Here is a 24,450-nt window from a genome sequence, read left to right on the forward strand (position 1 = left end):
TCATGAGCACAAGTGTTACAGGAGAAATAAAGACAGGATAATGTAACATCATTTGCCACATTTTCACACCACACTGATTTGACGAGCGTGCATATAAAATGTTACACAAAATCCACGATACTAAAATCTTAAAATGGCCTAAAACAGCTCTAAGCTTGAGATCATCAAACCAGACTTGTAAAGCTGTTGAACACCTGTGAGTTATGAAGAAAAATTTACAGAGTGCAGAAAACTCTTCTACCCATAATACATTTACTTCTCATATTGTCCACCTCTTTATTGGTGTTGTTCATTTCACTAAATAAAACTGTAAAATGGATAACCACTTCCTGAACACATTTGCTGAGTGTCATATTATAAAATCAAGGATGTAAAAAAATGAAAGAAAATGTGCCAAGGGGGAAGACTATATCATAGATATATGGATTCAAGATTCTGTAAAGGTGTGATAACTGTGATGAAGTTGTGTGTGTCTGTACGTAAGTTACAGTTGCAATGACATGAATCCTTCCAAGTAAAACTCTTGATCAAGTAACTTTTCTCACCTTTAACCAATGTACTGCACTACATTTCATTGACGACAAAGGAGCGTATTATCAGTTCACATGCAAACAGCACTGCCTTAAAGGGTTTGCGTGTTTGGGCTGTATTAGGTCAAATATATTTGTTAATGGTGTTGTGAGTGTATGACGTCTTATGGCTAAAAAAAAATAATTACCACGAGTCTCCTCTCAGTTAAATGAGCCATGCTTTGCATTTAGCTCCCAATGATTTTCTATTTTTAATGCAGTTTTTAGTATACTGCTCGGATTAAAGAGGAATATAAAGGCTTCTGCGTGTAATTATACAGTATTTATAAAGACATTGGGGGGATAGAGAGAAATAGATGGTTAGAGGGAGTGGAAAGGAAATAAATTAAAATAAATAACAGCCTCTGAAGTGATGACATTGTACACAAAATTTGCTAATTTTGAAAAGCTCTGAAAACTAGTTTTGCTCTGTATGAAGGAAAATGGAAATGTCTTTTTAAGTTTTATTTCGACAAAAGGATAACAACAACTTTTGACAATGGCCACATAATTAGATACGTTTTCCCTGCTCAAATGAGATCAAAGGCAGCATTGCTGCCATTAAATATATAATAATGGTCAGTATTATTGTGGTGGTAGTTTGTAGTGATGCAGAACTACACTGAACAAATTAAAATCTTTCAATTACATATTTTCCAGTATCTATATAACAGGTTTAAAATAATAGAATACTTTCAGACTGATTCAGTGCAGTTCTAATCCACTAATTAAATTCACAACACTAAAGATGTAGCATACCCAATGTAGAGGACAGTGGTAAATACATATTATTGATTGCGTTCTTTTCAAATATGTAAACAATAACCTTGACAGAAAGCTAAAGTAATGGTAGCTAGGTTGCTATGTTTTGTTCTCTGGTCCTGTGTGTACTTTGTGTGTGTTATTGCTGTGCGCTGCTGACAAGCTTTTTACAACACCTTAAATCTGCCTCGCATGCACACTCTGTATTGATCTCATGCCTGGCTACATGTATTTAACATCTCCGGTGAAGCACTGAGACACAGTGAAATGCACATTAACACAGACACTTAACAAAGGTGTATTGCATTTACACACTCAACGCAATACCACCGCTTACATTAACACTTGTAAACGATATAACTAACACAAAAACACAGGCAAATTAATAATCAAGTGTTTATTGTCAATAGGCATGCATAAATTCACATACCTCCATCCTCTGTTGTGACGTTAACTATCGACTTAGTTGTATTATGTGCTCCATTAGACACGTGTAATGACACCGTGTAGGTGGTCTGGGGCCAAAGGTCAGTCACCATTGTGGAGAGGATTTCCGGGGGAAAGACAACGTTTTGTCTCGAGTTGGCAGAGATGACTGTAAGAAAGTATGACTTCACTTCACCCTGCAGGTTGTACAAGGCTGAAGGGAGAGAGAGAGCTCAATTAACATGACAATTTAATGATTTTTCTGTTTTGTATTTATTATGGGTTATGTACACTGACTGGACACTTCATTAGGGACACCTGCACAATTTAATGAGATCCAATACAAGAGCTGAACTTTTTATTTTTGTATTTGATTATTATTTTTTTTTTACATAGATGGTAGTTGCACATGGCTATTTTGGATCACACTAGACACCCTGATTATAATATGTAAAAATATGTACTATAAACCTTTATATGACATATTTTTCCAACAAAACACATTCCAATAATAAGGCCAGCTCCAATGAAACTGTTGACTCCTTTTTGAATGACAATGGATCTACGAGGGGGTAGCATAGTGATCTAGTGGTTAGTATGTCTGCCTCACACTTCTGAGGTACAGGGATGTGGAGTTCACATGTTCACCCTGTGCTTGTGTGGGTTTTTCCAGGTACTCCTACTACTTCCCACATTCCAAAAACATGCACATTAGGTTGATTGAAGACTAAATTGCTCATTGGTATGGTATGCATGTGAGTGTCTATATGGTTCCCTGTGATTGACAGGTGACTAATTTAGGGTGTACACCGCTTCTCACCCCAAGCTAGCTGGGGTAGGCTGCAGCTCACCAGTACTACGTCCTAAATGAAGCCAAGAAATATGGAAAATGGATGGATAGATGAATCTATGTGCAAAAAAAAAAATGTCATCAAATTGAAGAATGATGACTATCCCCCTGATTCTATTGGTGGGATTCAATAATGCTACAGTGTTGATTGACACTTAAGTTACAAAATATTAGAAAGCTAAACTACAAACCCCAGCCAAAATAATCCACATTTTTGGAGCCTCTTGTATTAATTAGATTGAGCAGGTTGTACCTAAAGAATTCAGCCTGTCAAACTATGTGTAAGTCAGTGGTACTCTCACAGGGTGGGGTCCAGTTGGCGTGAAGTGCTGTGTGATTGACAGCAAATGCAAACAGAGTTGGACTGTGGAGAGGAATCCCAGCCATGGTGACCGCAGTGACAATCTCTCCTGAAGTGAACCCCACATCATTGTGGACTACCAACTGATACTGGTAGTGGGTGAATCTGGTGAGAAATGATGGCTTTATGTTTACAACTAGGGATGCACCTATACTAATACCAGTATAAATATCAGTGCCGATATTGTACATCTGACTCATACTTGGACTCAAAAAATGCTCCAATACTACAACACCGAAACAATTTTACCAAACTGGCATATGACTTCTGGGCAGGTGGCGTAGGAGCCACGTCAGCCACGTGGAGATAATTCAAGGTAAACCCAGATGACAACACGTTGTCAGATGACTGAAAATTATGCTCCGCAAAATGGATGATAAACTCCGCTCAGGTGGCAACGGAGGCTGCTGCCACATGAGTTGCGGTGGCGGACCGTCTGGCAAGCACAAGTTTCGCGAACTCTATCGCTGGCTCCCCACTGCTCGGCGATGGCTGAGCGGAGTAAAGAGAAGTAAATGATGGTGTGATAAAGTGTCTCGCTGTTGTCCTGTCACAGTTTTACTTTATAACTTGTGGTATTATCAATATTTGATAAAAATAAAAATTCATCACATTTGTCAGACATAATGGAATATCAAGTATCGGAACTCGGTATCAGCTGCATCCCTATTTAAAACACACAGAAGTCATAAGTCAGACCCTTTGCTCAGTCTTCAGTAGAAGCACCCTTTTGAGCAAATACAGTCATGAGTCTTTTTGGGAATGATGCAGTTTTTCACAACTGGATTTGGGGATCCTTTGCCATTCCTCCTTGCAGATCCTTTCCAGTTCTGTCAGGTTGGATGGTGAACGTTAGTGGATAGCCATTTTCAGGTCTCTCCAGAGATGCTTAATTGGGTTTAAGTCAGGGCTCTGGCTGGTCCATTCAAGAACAGTCACGGAGTTGTTCTGAAGCCACTCCTTCATTGTTTTAGTTGTTTGCTTAGGGTCATTGTCTTGTTGGAAGGTGAACCTTCGACCCAGTCTGAGGTTCTGAGCTCTCTGGAGAAGGAAAGGCTTCTGCCGGGCCAGTCTGCCATAAAGCCCCGACTAATGGAGTGCAGTGATGGTTGACTTTCCAGAACATTCTCCCATCTCCCGACTGCATCTCTGGAGCTCAGCCACAGTGATCTTTGGGTTCTTATTTACCTCTCTCACCAATGCTCTTCTCCCCCGATTGCTCGAGGAAAAGTTGTGGTCGTCCCAAACGTCTTCCATTTAAGGATTATGGAGGCCACTGTGCTCTTAGGAACCTTAAGTGCAGCAGAATTTTTTTTGTAACCTTGGCCAGGTCTGTGCCTTGCCACAATTCTGTCTCTGAGCTCTTCAGGCAGTTCCTTTGACCTCATGATTCTCATTTGCTCTCACATGCACTGTGAGCTGTAAGGTCTTATGTCTTATATAGACAGGTGTGTGGCTTTCCTAATCAAGTCCAATCAGTATAATCAAACAAAGCTGGACTCAAATAAAGGTGTAGAACCATCTGAAGGATGATCAGAAGAAATGGACAGCACCAGAGTTAAATATATGAGTGTCACAGCAAAGGGTCTGAATACTTATGGCTGTGTGAAATTTCAGTTTCTCTTTTTTTAATAAATCTGCAAAAATTTCAACAATTCATTTTTTTTTCTGTCAATATTGGGTGCTGTGTGTACATTAATGAGGGAAGAAAAAAAATAGAACTTAAATGATTTTAGCTAATAGCTGCAATATAACAGAGTGGAAAATTTAAGGGTGTCTGAATACTTTCCGTACCCACTGTACATCGTTATGAATTTTCTTTCATAAAAAAGTTGTTCTTAATGGCTCTCCAAGACGTCAACCAAAAGCAGCCAACATGATTAATCGTGCTGATGGATTCAAAGAGTACCAGTATGTAACTTATTTGTAGCACGAAGGAGAATGTCTCCAAAAAGTAGACCCTGAGTGAGCAAAGATGGAGTAAAAACAACAACAAAAAAAACCATCATCTTGCACCAAGTGCCAAAGTGAGATTAGGGTGATGCTGCGTGAAAAACAATTTAATTCTTTGGAATATTTGCTTAATGTATCTTTGAGCTGTATTAAAAAGATCGGCATCAGCCGCAGCTTGCCGATCGGCTCTGCACACACGGCTGGCTGCGTTTGTTCTAGAGCTCATTTCAGTAATCTCACCTGCTTAGGCCTTTATCTTGGTAGAACAATTTGGTGCCGGAGTAAACATGGAGCCAGCGATGGAGATCTTCGGAAGGGTTATGGGATGGGGCTGTTACTATGGGGACCGCGGTGACGGCCAGCGGCTGGTGGCTTTTACGTCGTAGCAACTTGTATCTGAAAGAGACATTTGAATGAAAGAAAGCACATGTTGGATTACAGGAGACACCAAAGGCATGAAAAATGTGACCAAAAAAAAAAAACATTTTCGGGGGCGGGGGGGGGGGGGGGGGGGGGGGCGGAGAAATGTTTTTTATTTTAACATAAATTAAGCAATCTGGAACACTCTGTCGAGTACAATAATGCAAAATCAACACATTTTCTTCGCGCAGAAAAACCTCAAGTACTTGTTAATGTACAAAGGAATGTCACCTCCCTGGCAGGGAAGGAGCCCGAGCTGGTGTGTGAGGTCGAGAAGTTCCAACTAGATATAGTCGGGCTTGCGTCCACACACGGCTTGGGCTCTGGTACCAGTCCTCTTGAGAAGGGTTGGACTCTCTTCCACTCTGGAGCTGCCCACGGTGAGAGGCGCCAAGCAGTTGTGGGTATACTTATTGCCCCCTGGCTCGTCGCCTGTACGTTGGGGTTCACCCCGGTGGACGAGAGTGTAGCCTCCCTCCGCCTTCGGGTGAGGGGGACGGGTTACCTGTTTGTGGCTATGCACCAAACAGCAGTTCAGAGTACCCACCCTTTTTGGAGTCCTTGGTGGGGGTGCTGGAGAGCGCTCCCGCTAGAGAGTCCATCGTTCTGCTGGGGGACTTCAATGCTCATGTGGGCAATGACAGTGAGACCTGGAAAGGCGTGATTGGGAGGAACGCCCCCTCCGATCAGAACCCGAGTGGTGTTCTGTTACTGAACTTCTGTGCTCATCATGGATTGTCCATAACGAATACCATGTTCAAGCATAATGGTATCCATACGTACACTTGGCACCAGGACACCCTAAGTCACAGTTCGATGATAGACTTTGTGGTCGTGTCATCGGACTTGCGGCCGCATGTCTTGGACACTCGAGTGAAGAGAGGGGCGGAGGTGTCAACTGATCACCACCTGGTGGTGAGATGGCTCTGATTGTGGGGGAAGATGCCGGTTCGACCTGGCAGGCCAAAACATATCATGAGGGTCTGCTGGGAACGTCTGGCAGAATCCCCTGTCAGAAAGAGTTTCAACTCCCACCTCTGGCAGAACTTCACCCATGTCCCGGGGGAGGCGGGCGACATTTAGTCCCGAGTGGGCCATGTTCTGTGCCTCCATTGCATCAAGCAGAAGAAGGAGTACTATCGGGCCTTTTTGGCCTGTGGAACTCCTGAGGCAGCTGATGGGAGTTCGCCCAACCAGTCTACATGTGTTTTGTGGACTTGGAGAAGGCGTTCGACCGTGTCCCTCGGGGAGTCCTGTGGGGGGTGATTCGGGAGTACGGGGTACCGAACCCCCTGATACGGGCTGTTCGGTCTCTGTACGATCGGTGTCAGAGTTTGGTCCGCATTGCCGGCAGTAAGTCGAACTCGTTTCCGGTGAGGGTTGGACTCCACCAAGGCTGCCCTTTGTCACTGATTCTGTTCATAACTTTTATGGACAGAATTTCTAGGCGCAGCCGAGGCGTAGAGGGGGTCAGGTTTGGTGGCCTCAGTATTGCATCTCTGCTTTTTGCAGATGATGTGGTTCTCTTTGCTTCATCAAGCCATGATCTCCAACTCTCACTGGAGCGGTTCGCAGCCGAGTGGGAAGCAGCTGGGATGAAAATTAGCACCTCCAAATCTGAGACAATTGCCCTTAGTCGGAAACGGGTGGAGTGCCCTCTCCACGTTGGGGATGAGATCCTGCCCCAAGTGGAGGAGTTCAAATATCTTGGGGTCTTGTTCACGACTGAGGGAAGAATAGAATGTGAGATCGACAGGCGGATTGGTGCAGCGTCTGCAGTGATGCGGTCTTTGTATTGGTCATTGTGGTGAAGAAGGAGCTGAGCCGAAAGGCGAAGCTCTCTATTTACCGCTCGATCTACCTTCCTACCCACACCTATGGTCACGAGCTGTGGGTCGTGACTGAAAGAACAAGATCCCAGATACAAGCGGCCGAAATGAGGGTGTCCGGGGTTTCCCTTAGAGATAGGGTGAGAAGCTCGGTCATCCGGGAGGAGCTCAGAGTAGAGCCGCTGCTCCTCCACATTGAGAGGAGCCAGATGAGGTGGCTCGGGCATCTGTTAAGGATGGCTCCTGGACGCCTCCCTGGTCAGGTGTTCCGGGCACGTCCCACCGGGAGGAGACCCCGGGGACGACCGAGGATACGCTGGAGAGACTACGTCTTTCGGCTGGCCTGGAAACGCCTCGGGATCCCCTCGGAAGAGCTAGAGGAAGTGGCTGGGGAGAGGGAAGTCTGGGCTTCCCTGCTGAGGCTGCTGCCCCCGCGACCCGACCTCGGATAGACGGAAGAAAAAGGATGGATGGATGGATGGAAGTTAGTTCATTCTGTGTTGTGACATAATCCCCAACATCGCTCCGTCGCTTTATACATTTAACATTAACATCCGTAAACTAATTAGATAATTGTAAGCGCATCTCCTAATTAATACAAGATGGACTAGCGGATCATCTCTTGTCGCCGATGTTACGTGTGCTTTGCGGTTCCGCTGGGACCGCAACCCGGGCCACGACCGGCAGCAACTCAATGCGAAAACACAAAAGACCAGTGCAACAAATACAACACTGGCTGTTCTGATGAGCAAAAATGTTGCTTAGACGTAAGAGTAGCAATAGAGGATGTCCGCTCCAGAGGTGGGTATAGTAGCCAAATATTGTACTGAAGTAAGAGTACTGTTATTTGACAATAATACGACTCAAGTAAAAGTAAAAAGTAGTCCTCCAAAAAAATACTTAAGAGTAAAAAGTACACAGTGAAATAGTTACTCAACTACTGAGTAAATAACACAAACAATTTAAAAAAATAAAAAATAAAACATTTGCAGTTTACTGCACGCTGTTTTCTCAAGTTATAAGTGAGCTGAAATATCCACGTTTGGGCAGACAGTGTCAGACAAATACTACAAAACAACCCCAATTCCAATGAAGTTGGGACGTTGTGTTAAACATAAATAAAAACAGAATACAATGATTTGCATATGTTCAACCTATATTTAATTGAATACACTACAAAGACAAGATATTTAATGTTCAAACTGATAAACTTGATTGTTTTTAGCAAATAATCATTAACTTGGAATTTTATGGCTGCAACACGTTCCAGAAACGCTGGGACAGGGTCATGTTTATAGCTGTGTTACATCACCTTTTCTTTTAACAACATTCAATAAACGTTTGGGAACTGAGGACACTAATTGTTGAAGCTTTGTAGGTGGAATTCATTCCCATTCTTGCTTGATGTACAGCTTCAGCTGTTCAACAGTCCGGGGTCTACGTTGTCGTATTTGACTGCAGGCAGGCCAGTCTAGTACCCGCACTCTTTTACTCCGAAGCCACGCTGTTGTAACGTGCAGAATGTCTTCCTGAAATAAGTAGGGGCGTCCATGAAAAAGATTGCTTGGACGGCAACATATGTTTCTCCAAAACCTGTATGCACCTTTCAGCATTAATGGTGCCTTCACAGATGTGTAAGTTACCCATGCCACTTTTGAACTTGGCATCCATAACAGTCTGGATGGTTCTTCCTCTTTGGCCCGGAGGACACGACGTCCACAATTTTCAAAAACAATTTGAAATGTGGAAATGTCGGACCACAGAACACTTTTCCACTTTGCATCAGAGAAGCCGACGGCGTTTCTGGGTGTTGTTGATAAATGGCTTTTGCTTTGCATAGTAGAGTTTCAAGTTGCACTTACAGATGTAGCGCCGAACTGTATTTACTGACATTGGTTTTCTGAAGTGTTCCTGAGCCCATGTGGTGATATCCTTTACACATTGATGTCGGTTTTTGATGCAGTGCCGCCTGATGGATCGAAAGTCACAGGCATTCAATGTTGGTTTTCGGCCTTGCCGCTTACATGCAGTGATTTCTCCAGATTCTCTAAACCATCCATCCATTTTCTGAGCCGCTTCTCCTCACTCGGGTCGCGGGCATGCTGGAGCTTATCCCAGGTATCATCGGGCAGGAGGCGGGGTACACCCTGAACTGGTTGCCAGCCAATCGCAGGGCACATACAAACAAACAACCATTTGCACTCACATTCACACCTACGAGCAATTTAGAGTCTCCAATTCATGCATGTTTTTGGGATGTGGGAGGAAACCGGAGTGCCCGGAGAAAACACACGCAGGCACGGGGAGAACATACAAACTCCACACAGTCGGGGCCGGGGATTGAACCCCAGTCCTCAGAACTGTGAGGCTGACGCTCTAACCAGTCGGCCACCGTGCCGCCATTCTCTGAACCTTTTGTTGATATTATGGACCGTAGATGATAAAATCCCTAAATTCCGTGCAATTGTACGTTGAGGAACATTGCCCTTAAACTGTTTGACTATTTTCTCACACACTTGGTCACAAAGAGGTGAACCTCGCCCCATCTTTGCTTGTGAATGACTGAGCAATTCAGGGAAGCTCCTTTTATACCCAATCATGGCACCCATCTGTTCCCAATTAGCCTGTTCACCTGTGGGATGTTCCAAACAGGCGTTGTTCCTCAACTTTCTTAGTGTTCTTTGCCACCGGTCCCAGCTTTTTTGGAATGTGTTGCAGCCATAAAATTCTCAGTTAATGATTATTTGCTAAAAACAATAAAGTTTATCAGTTTGACCATATCTTTATATATATTATATTAATATATTTTCTTTTTAGTGTATTCAATTAAATATAGGTTGAACATGATTTGCAAATCATTGTATTCGGTTTTTATTAATGTTTAACACAACGTCCCAACGACATTGGAATTGGGGTTGTACATGAAAGTTGTTGTTTTTGTTCGTCTAAATGTAAACAAGTCGCGCACCATTGCCTTCATGCTAATGACGACCTTCCCAAAATGGTGGCCATTTAGGCACGATGATCAGCCGGGATGGCTTCTCTAGTGTTAAAACCTAAGCCAGGGAAGCCCCCAATAGAAGACATTGCGTGAGGTCATGTGACTTTGTGTCGTTTGATTGGTGAACTCGACTTAAATGTCACTACCGGTTAAACTAGATTGGCAAAAACAGCGCCCAAGGCGGAAGTCGAAGTCGTAGTTTCGCGCACGAAATAGTTGATAAATAAAAGTAGCGAGCGACATTTAGATCTTTGTAACGGAGTAAAAGTACTGTTACCACCAGCTGCCAGCGTTCAAGAAGTATGAAACAGCCTATGTTGAAAGGGACTAAGACAGTGACCTCCCCGCCAGGAAAAGTTCATCGGATCGTTACGATTCACGTAAATGGCCTATTTTGAGTTCAAAACGGCACATTTCACCGAAAGGCGACCGATTTGGGCGGCACGGTGGCCGACTGGTTAGAGCATCAGCCTCACAGTTCTGAGGACCCGGGTTCAATCCCCGGCCCCGCCTGTGTGGAGTTTGCATGTTCTCCCCGTGCCTGCGTGGGCTTTCTTCGGGCACTCCGGTTTCCTCCCACATCCCAAAAACATGCATTAATTGGAGACTCTAAATTGCCCGTAGGCATGACTGTGAGTGCGAATGGTTGTTTGTTTCTATGTGCCCTGCGATTGGCTGGCAACCAGTTCAGGGTGTACCCCGCCCCCTGCCCGATGACAGCTGGGATAGGCTCCAGCACGCCCGCGACCCTAGTGAGGAGAAGCGGCTCAGAAAATGGATGGATGGATGGCGACCGATTTGCATGTATGGTGTACAGCTTTAGTTTGAGCACATACACACTTACATGACTACACGCATGAAAAAGAAGGACAAAAAAGAACACAATTTTCAGTTGAGTCCTTATCACTAATTTCCTTCTCTTCTGCATGGTTTCCATGTTCTCTATTCATTTAAGTTGACTGCACCTTATCCCTCCCTCCTTCTGTTGTTTTTCTGCAGGGTTTGTGTTTTCCTCTCCCCACAGTGATGCTAATTTCTGCTGTAATCAGAAAAGAAGGGCTTAATGCCACCTTTTAACCAACCCACTTAGACAAACATGCAGCGCTGAGCTGTGCAGAACACAGAGGCGGGCTCATGCATTTTAATTGCCTGTAAAGAACAACTGACTTTTACATTAAGACTTGTTGCCAAAGAAGTACAGGCCAGAATAAAAAAGGTAGAGCTGTTAACATGCCAATGAGAATAGAGTATGGTCATATTGAAAGGGTGATATTTGTACCCAGTTTGGTACCCCTTCAAGGCATTGCTGAGTAAATAAAGAAAAGCTTTTAAAAATTATTTTTTTTGTCCAACTCATGTTAACACACTGTAAAGAGTCCCAAAATGATAACATCAATGTTAACAAAACATTTATGTCAATCCTACCGGATCTTTGGTCCATTGGGCCTGTGTGGAGGTTGCCAAGAGACAGCAAGGAAGGACTCACTGACGGCCACCACTGACAGCGGTGCTAGGCCCTGGGGGTTGCTGGGTAATGTGGTAGCTGGAATGGGCAGACTTTCTGTGCATCCACCAACATATCCACCCCCCTCGGAACACACCAGCACAGTAACGCTATAGTTTGTGTAAGGAGTTAGGGCTGTTATTGTGACATCAAGCTCAGACGTGTTGCCGCCATTGTGGAAGATGCGGGGCTCTGGGAGACGGATCTCGTAACCTTGGATCTCGCCATTGGGAATCAAAGGTGCAGCCCATGTGACCTGTAAGACAAAAGTATCAGTGTAAACCTCAGTCTTTTAAAATGCACTACCGAAAAATCCTCAAAAGACAAAAAGCTCTCATGACACTTGCTGGTTGACTTGGGCCTTGAACCTGAGGTCAATAGGTTTAATTAAAATAATAATAAAAACAAATAAAGGGAAATATGTCTCTATATTTGTCCAAAAATCCACATTTCAACCCACTATCCCCCAGACAGATTAACTCGTGTCGCCTTTTTTTTTTTTTTTTTTTTGTGATTGCACCACATAAGGTTACTAGAACTGTACAACGTAGAGGAGAAAGAAAATAACCACAGAAGAGGAAATGGACATGCAAGATAGCAGTAGGTGTGTTTGTTATGTCATCAAACTGGTTAATCTACGTTTTATTGTTTTTACACTTTATAAATGAATTATTTGTATAGTTATATGACAGTTAATAATATTAAAATGTTAGATAAAAGAGTGCCTGAACATTTTTTCATGGTGACAGTTTTACACTGCAACAAATTAATTCATTTTTCATTATTTCCTAAGGCAAATATAGAAAATAATGAACAAATCAGAGTTCGGACAGCATCCTTAGAGGTACCACTGAATTCTCAGCTTGCTGAGGCGAGCAAAAAGCTTTTAGATCAATGAACTACAGGAAGACACGGCCTAGTGTGTGTGTCTGTGCGTGTTTGTATAGACACACACAGTATCTTCATCAGAGTGTGGACACACTGGACAGCATGTTACTGGAGTCCTATAAAGTGTTGTCTTGTGAGTGGCATTCCAGTGTGCATGTGTCATCACTTCTTCGTCTGCAATCAAATCTCTTGTGCAGAGAGATAACCTGACTTTGACTTGGGCAGACGATTCCTTTCATCACATTTAAAACGAGATGCGTATGCTCGCATATACAAAGACATGCACGGACGCATGCACAAACAGCATGCTAAAATAATGAAAGGTGGCCGGTAATGGAATTGCTGCATGCAAAAACAAAAGCTTGCAGTTGCCGAGCCGTGCATCTGATTTTGAAGCTGTTCAGGCTGTCAGCATTTTAGGAAGAAGGATGAAGGTAAGTGGCAGACACAAATGTTAAAACACACAAACTCATCTGCATCTTTCATGTGAATTCAGAAACATCCGTGTGAACGTGTTTCATAGATACATTCACAAAGAAATTGCAAATGCATACACATTTACGCTTATCACTTAAGACTGCCCGTACTGTACATTCACTTAATGTTAACAGACTGTGCGCTAACACACCTATGCATACAAACTGTCATGTACAATAAGTCATCAGTTCAGAGATGCTTGAGACTTATGAGTGTTGGTGATTAGGTGGTCAAATGTTGATGAGAATATTATAAATGAATGTCAGGAACAATTATTTCTCACGCAACCTTGATATTAATTTAACAAGTGACACTGTGAGGTGATACAGGACACCCACAAAGTTGCACACACACCTACACACAGCCAGCTGCATATGGGCAGGGTCATGTTGAGTTAGGCAGCTCATTTCCCAAAGTGCGTGTAGAGTGTGCTTTGTGCTAGAAGTCATTTACAGATTGAATAGCTTGATGTAATCTGGAGATGGTGAAGACAGCGCAGACCCTCAGCTGACACAGACCACAGGGGCTAAGGCCAGTACAGTCTGTGTGTGTGTGTGTGTGTGTGTTTATGAGTATTTGAGCGAGAGAGCGCCAAATTATAATGTGGGAAGTGAGGTGTGTGAGCATCATGCTATTATATTCAAAAGAAGGCATTTGGAGAGTGGTTTCTAGCTGACAGCACAATTCTGTTCTTTCAACACACAAGCGGCAGTGCAATGACTTGAGTATTCAGGTCAAAGAGGAAATCTTGCTGATTTTCATGTTAAATGTTAAACAGATAAACAGCCCAAAAATACCTGTATAATGGCTACTTCCTCACTCTACCTGATTATACAATAGTTGCTTATATTATTCACTGCATATATTTGCATACTCTCAGACATATTTGTTGAACAAAAGGACAAACGTTAAGCAGTGAAATTGCACTGCAGAAGAATCTAGAACAAGAGACCATTTAGAGAATTAAGGGAAGTACTGTACTCCAAATCCTCTCTGCTGTCAAGGTCAATTGGTAACCAGGAAGCGGCCAGCCTGCCGGTCCAATTAGCATCAACCAGGAAGAACATTTTCCTTCTTGGATGTGTGACCCCTAAAGCTTTGCAGCTGGAGAGATGACAGGGGTGGTTCTGGAATAATGACAAGCATTAGCATTTTTTGGCTGTTAGCATTAGTGCAAGACTATGCGTGAGAGTGTGTGGATGCCGTGTGCATGCAGAGTTAGTGTCTGTGTGTTTTCTTGACAGGCCTTGATGTGGGATTAGCCAGAGCTGGAATTTAACGTTGGCCACTCCTTCAAAATGGCCGACAGGAAGGAAGCCGTCTTCGACAGGGTCACAGCCCCACCCATTTTGTGAAGGGGACCTTGAGTCGAATGTTTTTGCTTTCTCATTAAATCCCGAGAAGGAAAGACAGAGGAATGAGTGTGACATTGCTTTGACTTTTCAACACTGTCAATCTCAGAGAGACTGGATAGAGCCACAATTAAATTGCCCTATTTTGTGTGTTTTACAGTTAAAAACACAAAGACAGCTCATGAAGTTCAAATCAAACTGTAGATCACCTGTAGTGACTCTGGTCCCAATACTTTCACCCTCGGTGGTGTCACACCAGCAGGTCTGGAAGGTCTGGTGGTGATACCTACCCAAGGCCCTGCAAGTATGGATATACTTGCGTTGGACGGGGGAGCCATTACATTTTTAGGAATGGAAGGCCCTCAATTACAGTCTTACCTGTGGAACTTCCAGCCTGATTCTGGAGAACAAGTCTATAGTGGTAACTTGTCCAAGGACTAAGTGCTGATGAGGAGTCCAGAAAGGAAAGAGGAAGAGGGTCTGGAGGAAGATGGCCTACTGTGGAGATTTGCTCTGTTCCAGCAACTCTGCGTTCAATCAGCCACCTTTGCCAAGATTCAGAGGGGGGAAAAGATCTATAAATTTTCTTATCTTAACATTCTCAATATCGAAAACTGGCAATACCCTTTTACAATTTAAGACAGCTCACTTTGTACAGACCTAAATAAATACTCTGTATATTCACGCAACTGACATTCCACTTTAATCCTGTAGTGTGCTCTTCAATCTGTCACGTACTGTTCAGAAAAAGTACATTTGCGGTCCGTCTATGGAATCAGAATTCTAAATAACACTAACAACAAAGCAACATGCTTCCCCTATTATTTGTGTGTGAATTCAGTCAGAGGAAAAAAGCTCAATATTAGGAAAATGTAATCATAACACTGGCTCAACTGTACGTTGAATACGACCAGTCAGATGCTGCCAAGCGCTCCTGGTTCCCCCCCTGCACAACTTACATTTTCGCAGCGTGTATCCCAGCTTTACAGTGGAACGTCTAGTGAATGATCATATCTCACCTCTCCAAAAGTCCGTTGGGACTCTGTGGTGCACCCCAGGACAGGAGAACCGAGGTGGGGGTGTCAGAATAAAGATGAGGTGCGGGGAGGCCTTCAGAAGGAGCAGGCAAGGTTCGAAAGTGCACAGTTTTGGACACTGAACAACCCACACTGGTGCACACTTCCAGCTAGTTGATTGAGGAATGATACGTTTGTCAAGATGAACTACAGTACATGCACTACCATAGTGAAGGAGGACCAATATTACCTGAATGTTGTAGGAGTGGTATGGCACGAGATGAAGGAAAGTGTAGCTTGTGGTGCTTCCAGAAACCTTGACTGATGAAGGGGATGGACTAGATCCTGAACCAAAGTTTGATGAATTGGTGGAGTGGAGGACATCTTGCTTGATTAAATGCTCAACATTCAGACTGCTTGAAGTGTATTGTTGATGTGACACTGCAGGTCTTTGGTTCATCCCTGCAATGGCAGTGGGTTCTATAGATTGTAATAGGTTTGGACCAGTCCCTTGACTCGTATAAGTGGATTCTGGAGTGTGGATGCCCTTTGATAGGTGTCGTTCTGACGCAGTTATGGTAACACCTGATGCTGGCTTCAGGTTTTGACTTGAGTAAATATTTTTAAGATCCGCTCTTGGGTTAGAACTGAAGCTTGAGTTGGGTTCCATATTGGCACCAGGTTTGTTGTATAAAGCAGAGAAAGAGCCAGATTGTAGATAGAGGCTGTAACTTTGTATCTTGCCATTTGGTTGAGGGGGTGGGACCCATATGACTGTAACATTTCGAGAATGAAGCCTTGCAACAGTCGGAGGGTCGAGTGGACCTGGACCTGTGGGGAAAATTGAAATAAAAATAAGGGTTCACATTTGGAAACTCGACAATAATGCTGTATATCACACTTTAGAAAAACTTAAAAGATGTTCTCACAATTCCAAGAAAAGCTGCTCTCATTTGAAGATGCAGAAGTATATAACTTATTTTATAAAATGAATAACTTATCAGATCTATTTTTGGAAATAGATGAAAAGCGTAAATTAATACTATACAGTATGTGACACTTCAAAGCAAAGGTCTCAAAACCTTTTCAGTGATTTTTAAAAACAGCCAAATCACATCTTCACACCCAGTGAAATGATGTCTCACACCCCTGGTTGGGAAACCCTGGGACTAGGAAGAGTGCATGGAATTGGTTGAATTTTAACTGGGGGTTAAATTCTCAGTCATTTTGTCAAGTCTGCACACATTTAGACAGGTCAAGGAACCTGAGAGAATCACATCTGGGTTGTGCCTGTCAAAAAGCTGTTCATTGTATCTAAGTACAGAATTTAGAAGAACTCAAATTAAAATGATCCTCAGTTAAGACACAGAATTCCAAGCCACAGGCAAATACACTCGCTACACAGATAAAATATATGTATTAGACATTTGCAATAAGATATACAGAGATATATACACAGATATAATCTAAACACAGATAAAAGATATGTATTAGACATTTGCAATAAATGAAGACAATATTTGTTTTAGTGTATCTGATCTACACTACATCATACTGATACAGTACATAGACTAAATCTCATGATTGTGCAGGTGTACCTAATGAAGTGTCACATTATATGCTCGCATATGTCCATGCACCAACGAGACTTGCCAAAGGGATATGTCACTTCTACCAGAGGGACTACCCCCTTCTTCCACTGGCATTTACATTGCACTGTGCTGCCTCGTAATGGACACACATGCATAAATACATTTTCTTCTTCTCTTTCCTACTGTAGACACTTCCTACTGTAACACAATCACATGCAAGCAACTACAATGATGCAGGAAAGCAGTAATGGTGCTCTGTGAAGGGCATTTAGATCAAGGTGACTGAGCGGATTGAGGGAGCGTGCTGCGCCGCTAAGTGCTACCGCTAACTGCTAACGGCTTTCCCAGATGCAGATGCGCGCGTGTGTGCGCACGCACGACCATGGCTCAGGGAGTGTGACAGAAGATGAGTGGCACACACAAATTTGATGCAGTTCATCAGTATGTCCCAATTTTTGTTCACCTAAAATGAACTGTAATTACTTTTTTTTCTTAGTTCTTAATCTTTCTTTCTAGTTCTTTCATCAAACTTTGTACCTGAAGGTACTTAGAGGAGGAAACTTTGATGTTGTTAAAGTTAACCGCTGCAGTGAAGTATAAAAACACTTCATCCAAAGGTTAAAGCTATTAAATATTTTTGCAAAAAAAAATCCCATAATGTAGAATTGCTTACAGGAGTTAAGCATGTATGCAGACTTAAAAAATATTCTTAGTGTATCACAATGATGTATAAAATTACAATGGAATGTTTGAGGTCAAACAATTTGTTCCTGGAGGCCTTTGAAAAATGTTCCCATAGAAAATAATGGAAATGTTCCTTGGCAAATCTGTGAGTCATAAAAGCTTTATGGCTGTACAAGCAATGTTTCAAGTCACATCTTAACATTCTTTGATCATACAAGTATAAAAATAAGTTACCAACCAAGAAGTGCCTATGCGCATTGACACTGGAGTCTTATTGCTTTAATTGCAAGTCCCCTAACCTAACATGTTTATTGATTAAGACCCAATATTAGCCTGCCCCTTCTATTGGACGACTTCATGGGCATTTGATTTACGAGATTCCACGGTATACGCGGTGTGTCAGAAAACATATTTCAAATCCAAACTTCATACTATAAGTTTTCCCTCTCAGTAGTAAACGGCCTGGAGTCTAATGCACTCTCCCAGCCTTCTCTGCCACGCTTTCATGCACTCCTACAACTATCCTTATGGGATCCTCTGCAGGTCCGTCATCACAGCCATCTTGAAGTCATCCACGTCTTCAAAACAGGTCCCCTTGATTACCCACGTGTGCTTGAGAAAGAGGGGAGGGGCGGGGGGATCACATGGATCCAGGTCACATCACGTATGTCAAGTTGTCAATCATGGAAAAACTCAATCTAACTACTCCTTCTCATTCTCCTTCTCTCTAGCTTTACCTTCCTCCCACCCTCCTTCACAGTCTCTTTCTCTCTTTTTCCCTCTGCTCACCCTGCTAAATAAACAATGCAGCGAGTTGACCTTTTGGGTTAACAGGTTTTTATGCTAGCTCTACTCAGCACTCACACTGATTCAATTACCACCAAAGGTCCAGTGAACCCCACGAATAAGCAAGGCGCCCGTCTCGCTGTCTGTCTTGCCTGCGTGTTCCGGTGCCTTACTTCCATCGCCATCTCTGCAAGTTGGGGTGCTTGTTTTTCTATCTAACTGTGTGGATGATTAGCCATCCCTCAGTCTGGATGAGTAGCTGTAGTGGATCCCTCTGCTTGGGGAAGACTCACAATACAAAAATTAGGAAGAGATGTTCTTTTACTCTGACATCTCTTTTATATTTAAAGTATACATGCACATTTTTAACCAGGTAATAATCAATGTCAACTTTCGAGACAGTATTCTTATTACGTCTTTCAAATGCATAAGTCAGTCACCTTGATCAAGCTTCACCCACACACAAAGTAACCCTTGTCGTCACCACCCTCCCCATTCCCGCTCCTCAGCCCTCCCCCCAAGTGTTGAGTGTTATTTAAGCTTTACTGGCGCGTGTAAAATTCTGCAATTTGAAGGGCTGTTAAGTTTTTCAATTGAAATTTTCATTTAAGATGGAGGTGATGCTTTTTTCCTTTTTTTTATTTTACTGACACTTTACTGCCCTCTGGATAGGAGAAAAGTGGCGATGAGGGAATGCGTGGTAACCCCCCACCACACTTATTCTGAAGACTTCCTTCCTTGTCTTGTTTTCCCCTCTGTCCTCGTACCTTGACAACCCTATGTCTTTCCTTCTTCCTCCCCCTCTCCGCACACCTCCTCTCTTCAGTAAAACACAGTAGCAGAAGGCTAAAGCAGGAGCGTGGGGGCCACCGAGCCCTAAATCACATTTATAAGGATTTGGTTAGCATAGTAATAACACAATCAAGCGACAAGAGGCTAGGAAAGGGGGAGGGAGCAAGAATGGCCTGAGAGGGTTTGCATGTACTGTGTGTGTGTACAGTATACACTGTATAGTTACTTTCCAGTCCTTTGTGCATATTTGGTGCAAATCATTTTGCGTACATTTAAATATGTAACAATATAGTGAGAATATAAAACATTTGGCCTTTGGCGTGTGCAGAAAATATTTTTTGGTACCGCGAGTGTGGGTGACGGGTCTTCTGAAGGTGAATGGAGCTGCTAAAAGTCAGAATAGAAGCTGAGCTTAAACGTTATCGGCATGCTTACCAAGCCGTGTCAAACCATGACAAGCAATAGTGTAAGAATTTACATTGCATTCCATATCTTCACTTCCTAATGTCGGTGCTGCTTGAAGAGACGCCAAGACGAGAGGCAAAGAGGAGCCAGTGAAAAGGCTCATGACGCTTTTCCAAGGTCACGAGCTTGATTTGTATCCCTCACATCAAGAGTATACCTAATGCACATTATGTATACCATATCTTTTGAGGAAGCATGACCAGCCAAGTAACTCAGAGTTGTCAGTCATTCAAATTTGTTTCAAAAGAACTTTGAGCCTCTGACATTTGGGAGGATTTATATAAATCCCGCTAACCTTCAGACCAATCTATGGGATATGAAAGGGGAACTAAACATTAGAAAATCATATATGGCATTAGAATCAAATCTGTGTTTTAGTCAGCATAAAATCATTTAAATTAGGCAAAAGCTGACTGTGTTCCTCTCTCTCAGACATTGTATTATCACTTTGGGTGGCAAAGACGTCTGTGACTTGGGGGGCGCAGTTGCATGAGACTGATGATAACTGCCTGTTTATGTGTACTCTTCAAAATCTCCAAAACCATCACTTTTCAGGAAACCTCGCCCCAAAAATCTGCATGTTTGATGCATTAACATTGTATCATGAAAGAGGACAAGCCATTTTCCACACTTTAGATTGGTCTATAATTCGTAAAAATATCAGACCAACGAGGGGACTAACCAATGGTAAATATTTGTGAAAGAAAAAAACATTGACACAGGTTTCCACCCGGCAGTGACGATATACGACGATATATTACCTCGCCTTATGAGAAATAGTCACACACTTCTTAGATGAGCCAGCAGGATGTACCTGTAATTTGAACTGTCTCCTTGCATGCAAGTTTTTATTAAACTGTATCTCTCATGACGGCATGCTGGTGACTGGTTAGCAGCTCTGCCTCACAGTTCTGAGGACTCTGGTTCAAATCAGGCCTCGCCTGTGTGGAGCTTGCATGTTCTTCCCATGCCTGCGTGGGTTTTCTCTAGGTACTCCGGTTTCCTCCCACATTCCAAAAACATGCATGCTAGGTTGATCGTAAATTGCCCATAGGTGTGAATGTGAATGTAAAGGGTTGTTTGTTTATATGTGCCATGCAATTGGCTGGCAACCAGTTCAGGGTTTACCCTGCCCAGAGGCAGCTGAGATAGCACACCCGCGACACTAGTGAGGATAAGCGGTACGGAAAATGGATGGATGATCTCTCATTATTCTCAAAGTGTTTGTCCTTGTCTACTAAACAGTTATCCTTTTTCCCTTGACAGGAAAAAAAAAAAAAACATAATACGTATGTACTGCATATAGATTTTCATGCATGATTTTCAGCATATAATGCATTTGTGTTTTTTTCTCTTTGACATAAAAAATAATGGCATAAGGAAGGGAATTTGCTCACATTCCTCGATACAATTAAATAACATGAATTCTTTGTGTTGTGTCAGTATCTCTCACCTCGTATGTGATGTTCCTTCCCTAGTCCACTCTATGCTTTGAGTTCCATTTGGTGAAAAAGTGCTTTTTTCAATGTTCACTATCCTACGCCCACACAAGTGCTATACGCACACACTGTCAAAAACTGCTAGGCTAAGAACATTTTGTCAAAACGGAGCTTTTAATCATGGTCTCTTGAACATGTTATAACACAAACACATGCACACACAGGCCCGCTTGACAGACACAGACTCTCTTAGATCACTTAGCTGGTATGAACATGCGAGTAGACAGAGGAAAGGGAGCTGTCCGACACGGCCAGAGTTTATGTTCACAGGAGTCGTCTGTCTGTTCTGCAGCGGCAGGAATTCATAGGGACCAAATTACATTAAAAAGATGGATATAAAACTTTAATGGAATGATAAAAAGCAAAGGAGGAAACGTGGGTCTCTGCATTTCTCTGTTCTGTCATTAGGCTCCTTTTTTCTTCCCTCCCCATTTTTTTCCCTCCCATTTCTTGTCCTATACTTTTCCTTTTTTCCTGTATTTCCCACTCCAATCTTTTCTTTATTTCTTATCTTCTTCAATTCTGGCCATCCCCACTTGTAAATAGTTAAAGAGATAGTCAGTCAAATAGAAGAGGTGAAACTCACTCTGCTGAAATGCAAAGACCGACAGAGCAGAAAGGAGATGAAGAGGTGAGGAACATGGAGAGTGAAAAAAAAGGAAACCTGTATTACATAGTTTATATGAATACTTAGGAATTCAACCTATGGTCTGCAATACTTTACAGTGAAGTATACAGTATATTATAACAAATGGGTGCAGGCAGAGTCCCAGCTCACAATCAAGTTACACCGGATTGGGTGATGGGGATGGGTGATGGTTTGTTTTGTTGTATGTATGTATTTATTTATTTATGAATTATTATTTGCCATAATTAGCTCTACTTATAATTTTTGTATGCAAGTATAAAAAGAGGCAGCACGGTGGCCGACTGGTTAGAACGTCAGCCTCACAGTTCAATCCCCGGCCCCGCCTGTGTGGAGTTTGCATGTTCTCCCCGTGCCTGCGTGGGTTTTCTCCGGGCACTCCGGTTTCCTCCCACATCCCAAAAACATGCATTAATTGGAGACTCTAAATTGCCCGTAGGTGTGAATGTGAGTGCGAATGGTTGTTTGTTTGTATGTGCCCTGCAATTGGCTGGCAACCAGTTCAGGGTGTACCCCGCCTCCTGCCCGATGACAGCTGGGATAGGCTCCAGCACGACCGCGACCCTAGTGAGGAGAAGCGGCTCGGAAAATGGATGGAAGTATAAAAAGAGCCAATATTTGAATGGACAAATAACTGCATTTAAAAATTAATGGTCTATAAGTCTGGAGATCGTGTTGGTTGAAAACATTTGGTGATGTCAATCGGTCACAGTTTCAAGTATTTCTGCTAAATATTAAGCCTTCACTTTAATCTTAATTAAGGCATCTGTTCTAATACTTTTTCTCACCTACAATGGGGTATTTTGTTTCATTTTTACAATTTTGTTTTTGTTCATTTTGTTACAAATACTATCTAATCTTTTAATATGTGTAGCAGATCCAGGTGAAAAAACGGAACTCTAATCTAGTCTGATATTCATCTTTTGATGTCAAACTCATTTTTTCCCCAAAATGTTTCTCTGAAAAAAAAAAAAAATGTTGCATTTCAGTTTCTCATTGCTAAAACATGGGGATTAGAGTTTTGTCTGATAGTGGGGAACCACAACATTTTAACGATCACCAGTGATGTCTGCTACATCCCCAAGAGACATAGTGTAAGTATTGTACATTTCAACATCATTATTAAGGCGATAGTTACACAAATGGAGCTCTCTTTGCATGTGTGTTGCAAATTTAATTCTGCCTAGCAAATCGAGGGAATCAGGGCCGTAATTTAATACATCCTTAATGTCTGCGGATGTGTGTGTGTGAGCCTGAAAGCATCGGCGTGTGAAAGTGCATTTGTGTTCATGTCAGCGTGCATCTATATATCAACAACGCTAGGATGTGTACAAACACACTTCTTGTGGTGTGTACATGCGCACAGATCAAACGTATGCAAATCTCAGCTGCTTAATGATTATGTATGCCACAATAATGTGCTGCTAATTAATATATAACTTTTCACTGAAGAGGCTGCACCAGTAGCTAATATGATTCTATTACCACAATTAGCCCACAATGACACTGGCTAGGTCACTCAAACTCACATACACAAACACACACACGCACACCCCCACACTGTACAGTATGCAGGTCTTGCTCTCTCACACTATCAGGGTGTTTCAGCTTGCTCAAGTCACTAATAACTTCCTTATCTTTGGGTTTTCTCTATTAGGAGTTAAACCAAATCCACAATGAAAACTATCACATACTTTTTATGAAGAAGATGATGATAGCTTTTTGATAATAGGCAGCTAAGAAAGAGAGAATATTGTAATTGCAGTTCTCTAAGAATTATGTAAAACACTGTTGCCAAGTCAAAATGCCAAAAAAGAAGTGTTTGCTGTTAGCCACCATAACAATCCCCAGGTAACACATTCATACAGTATGCCTCCTAAGGGGTGTGAGCAATATAAGGCATCATGGCAATATGATTTAATCTTAGTGAGTAGAATGATCCTCCAGTCTTTCAGCCCATTGGGTCAAAATTCCAATATTTCAGAACCATTTAATGTTTTGACTGATAAAATAGCTCACCTGAATGACTAATTGGATCTCATTTAGAAATACTACAGTGGTACCTCAACTTACAAGTGCTCCAACTTATGAGTTTTTCAAGACACAAGGTTTCGCCCAGACGTTTTTTTTGCCTTGGCTTGCAAGTAATGACTCGAGTTATGAGTGCGGTTCAGACCATCCGTCGCTCCAGTGTAATAAAAAAAAAAAAAATGAAACAATTAAGATGAAACCTCTTAGTGGAACCTCAGTTAACACATTCACTGCCATTGACGGCTTTAGAAGTCAAATATCCATGTTAATTGGGAAGGCTGGCAGTGAATGAGTTTAACAAATTAGTTGACAACCTTATTTTCTGGCCAAATATTGCTTAGGTTCTTGAACTATGCTTGCAACTTAATTCTCTGTGCGCGTCACATATTTCAGTTTAAAAATTTTTTTTTACTAAAAATTAGCCCTTAGTAGCGGCATGGTGGCTGACTGGTTAGAGCGTCTGCCTCACAGTTCTGAGGACCGGGGTTCAATCCCCGGCCCCGCCTGTGTGGAGTTTGCATGTTCTCCCCGTGCCTGCGTGGGTTTT

General features: G+C 42.5%; 1 protein-coding gene across 5 annotated transcripts in view; it reads right to left on the bottom strand.

Moving 5' to 3' along the window:
• The window catches only part of ush2a (Usher syndrome 2A (autosomal recessive, mild)), a 249,264-nt gene that overhangs the window by 80,774 nt on the left and 144,040 nt on the right, over positions 1-24,450 (bottom strand). For all 5 annotated transcript variants that reach the window (XR_009787447.1, XM_061765858.1, XM_061765857.1 and 2 more), the window contains 8 exons: positions 15,659-16,239; positions 15,412-15,578; positions 14,771-14,937; positions 14,602-14,690; positions 11,597-11,931; positions 5,162-5,317; positions 2,910-3,073; positions 1,762-1,971 (listed from right to left, as the gene is read on the bottom strand). Coding sequence is in view for 4 of the 5 variants with exons in the window: in XM_061765858.1 (XP_061621842.1) it covers positions 1,762-1,971; positions 2,910-3,073; positions 5,162-5,317; positions 11,597-11,931; positions 14,602-14,690; positions 14,771-14,937; positions 15,412-15,578; positions 15,659-16,239 (1,869 nt within the window). In the remaining variant the exon portion in view is untranslated. The remainder of the gene's footprint in view (positions 1-1,761; positions 1,972-2,909; positions 3,074-5,161; positions 5,318-11,596; positions 11,932-14,601; positions 14,691-14,770; positions 14,938-15,411; positions 15,579-15,658; positions 16,240-24,450) is intronic.

This window comes from Phyllopteryx taeniolatus, chromosome 2, assembly GCF_024500385.1.
Source record: "Phyllopteryx taeniolatus isolate TA_2022b chromosome 2, UOR_Ptae_1.2, whole genome shotgun sequence".
NCBI classification, from domain to species: domain Eukaryota; kingdom Metazoa; phylum Chordata; class Actinopteri; order Syngnathiformes; family Syngnathidae; genus Phyllopteryx; species Phyllopteryx taeniolatus.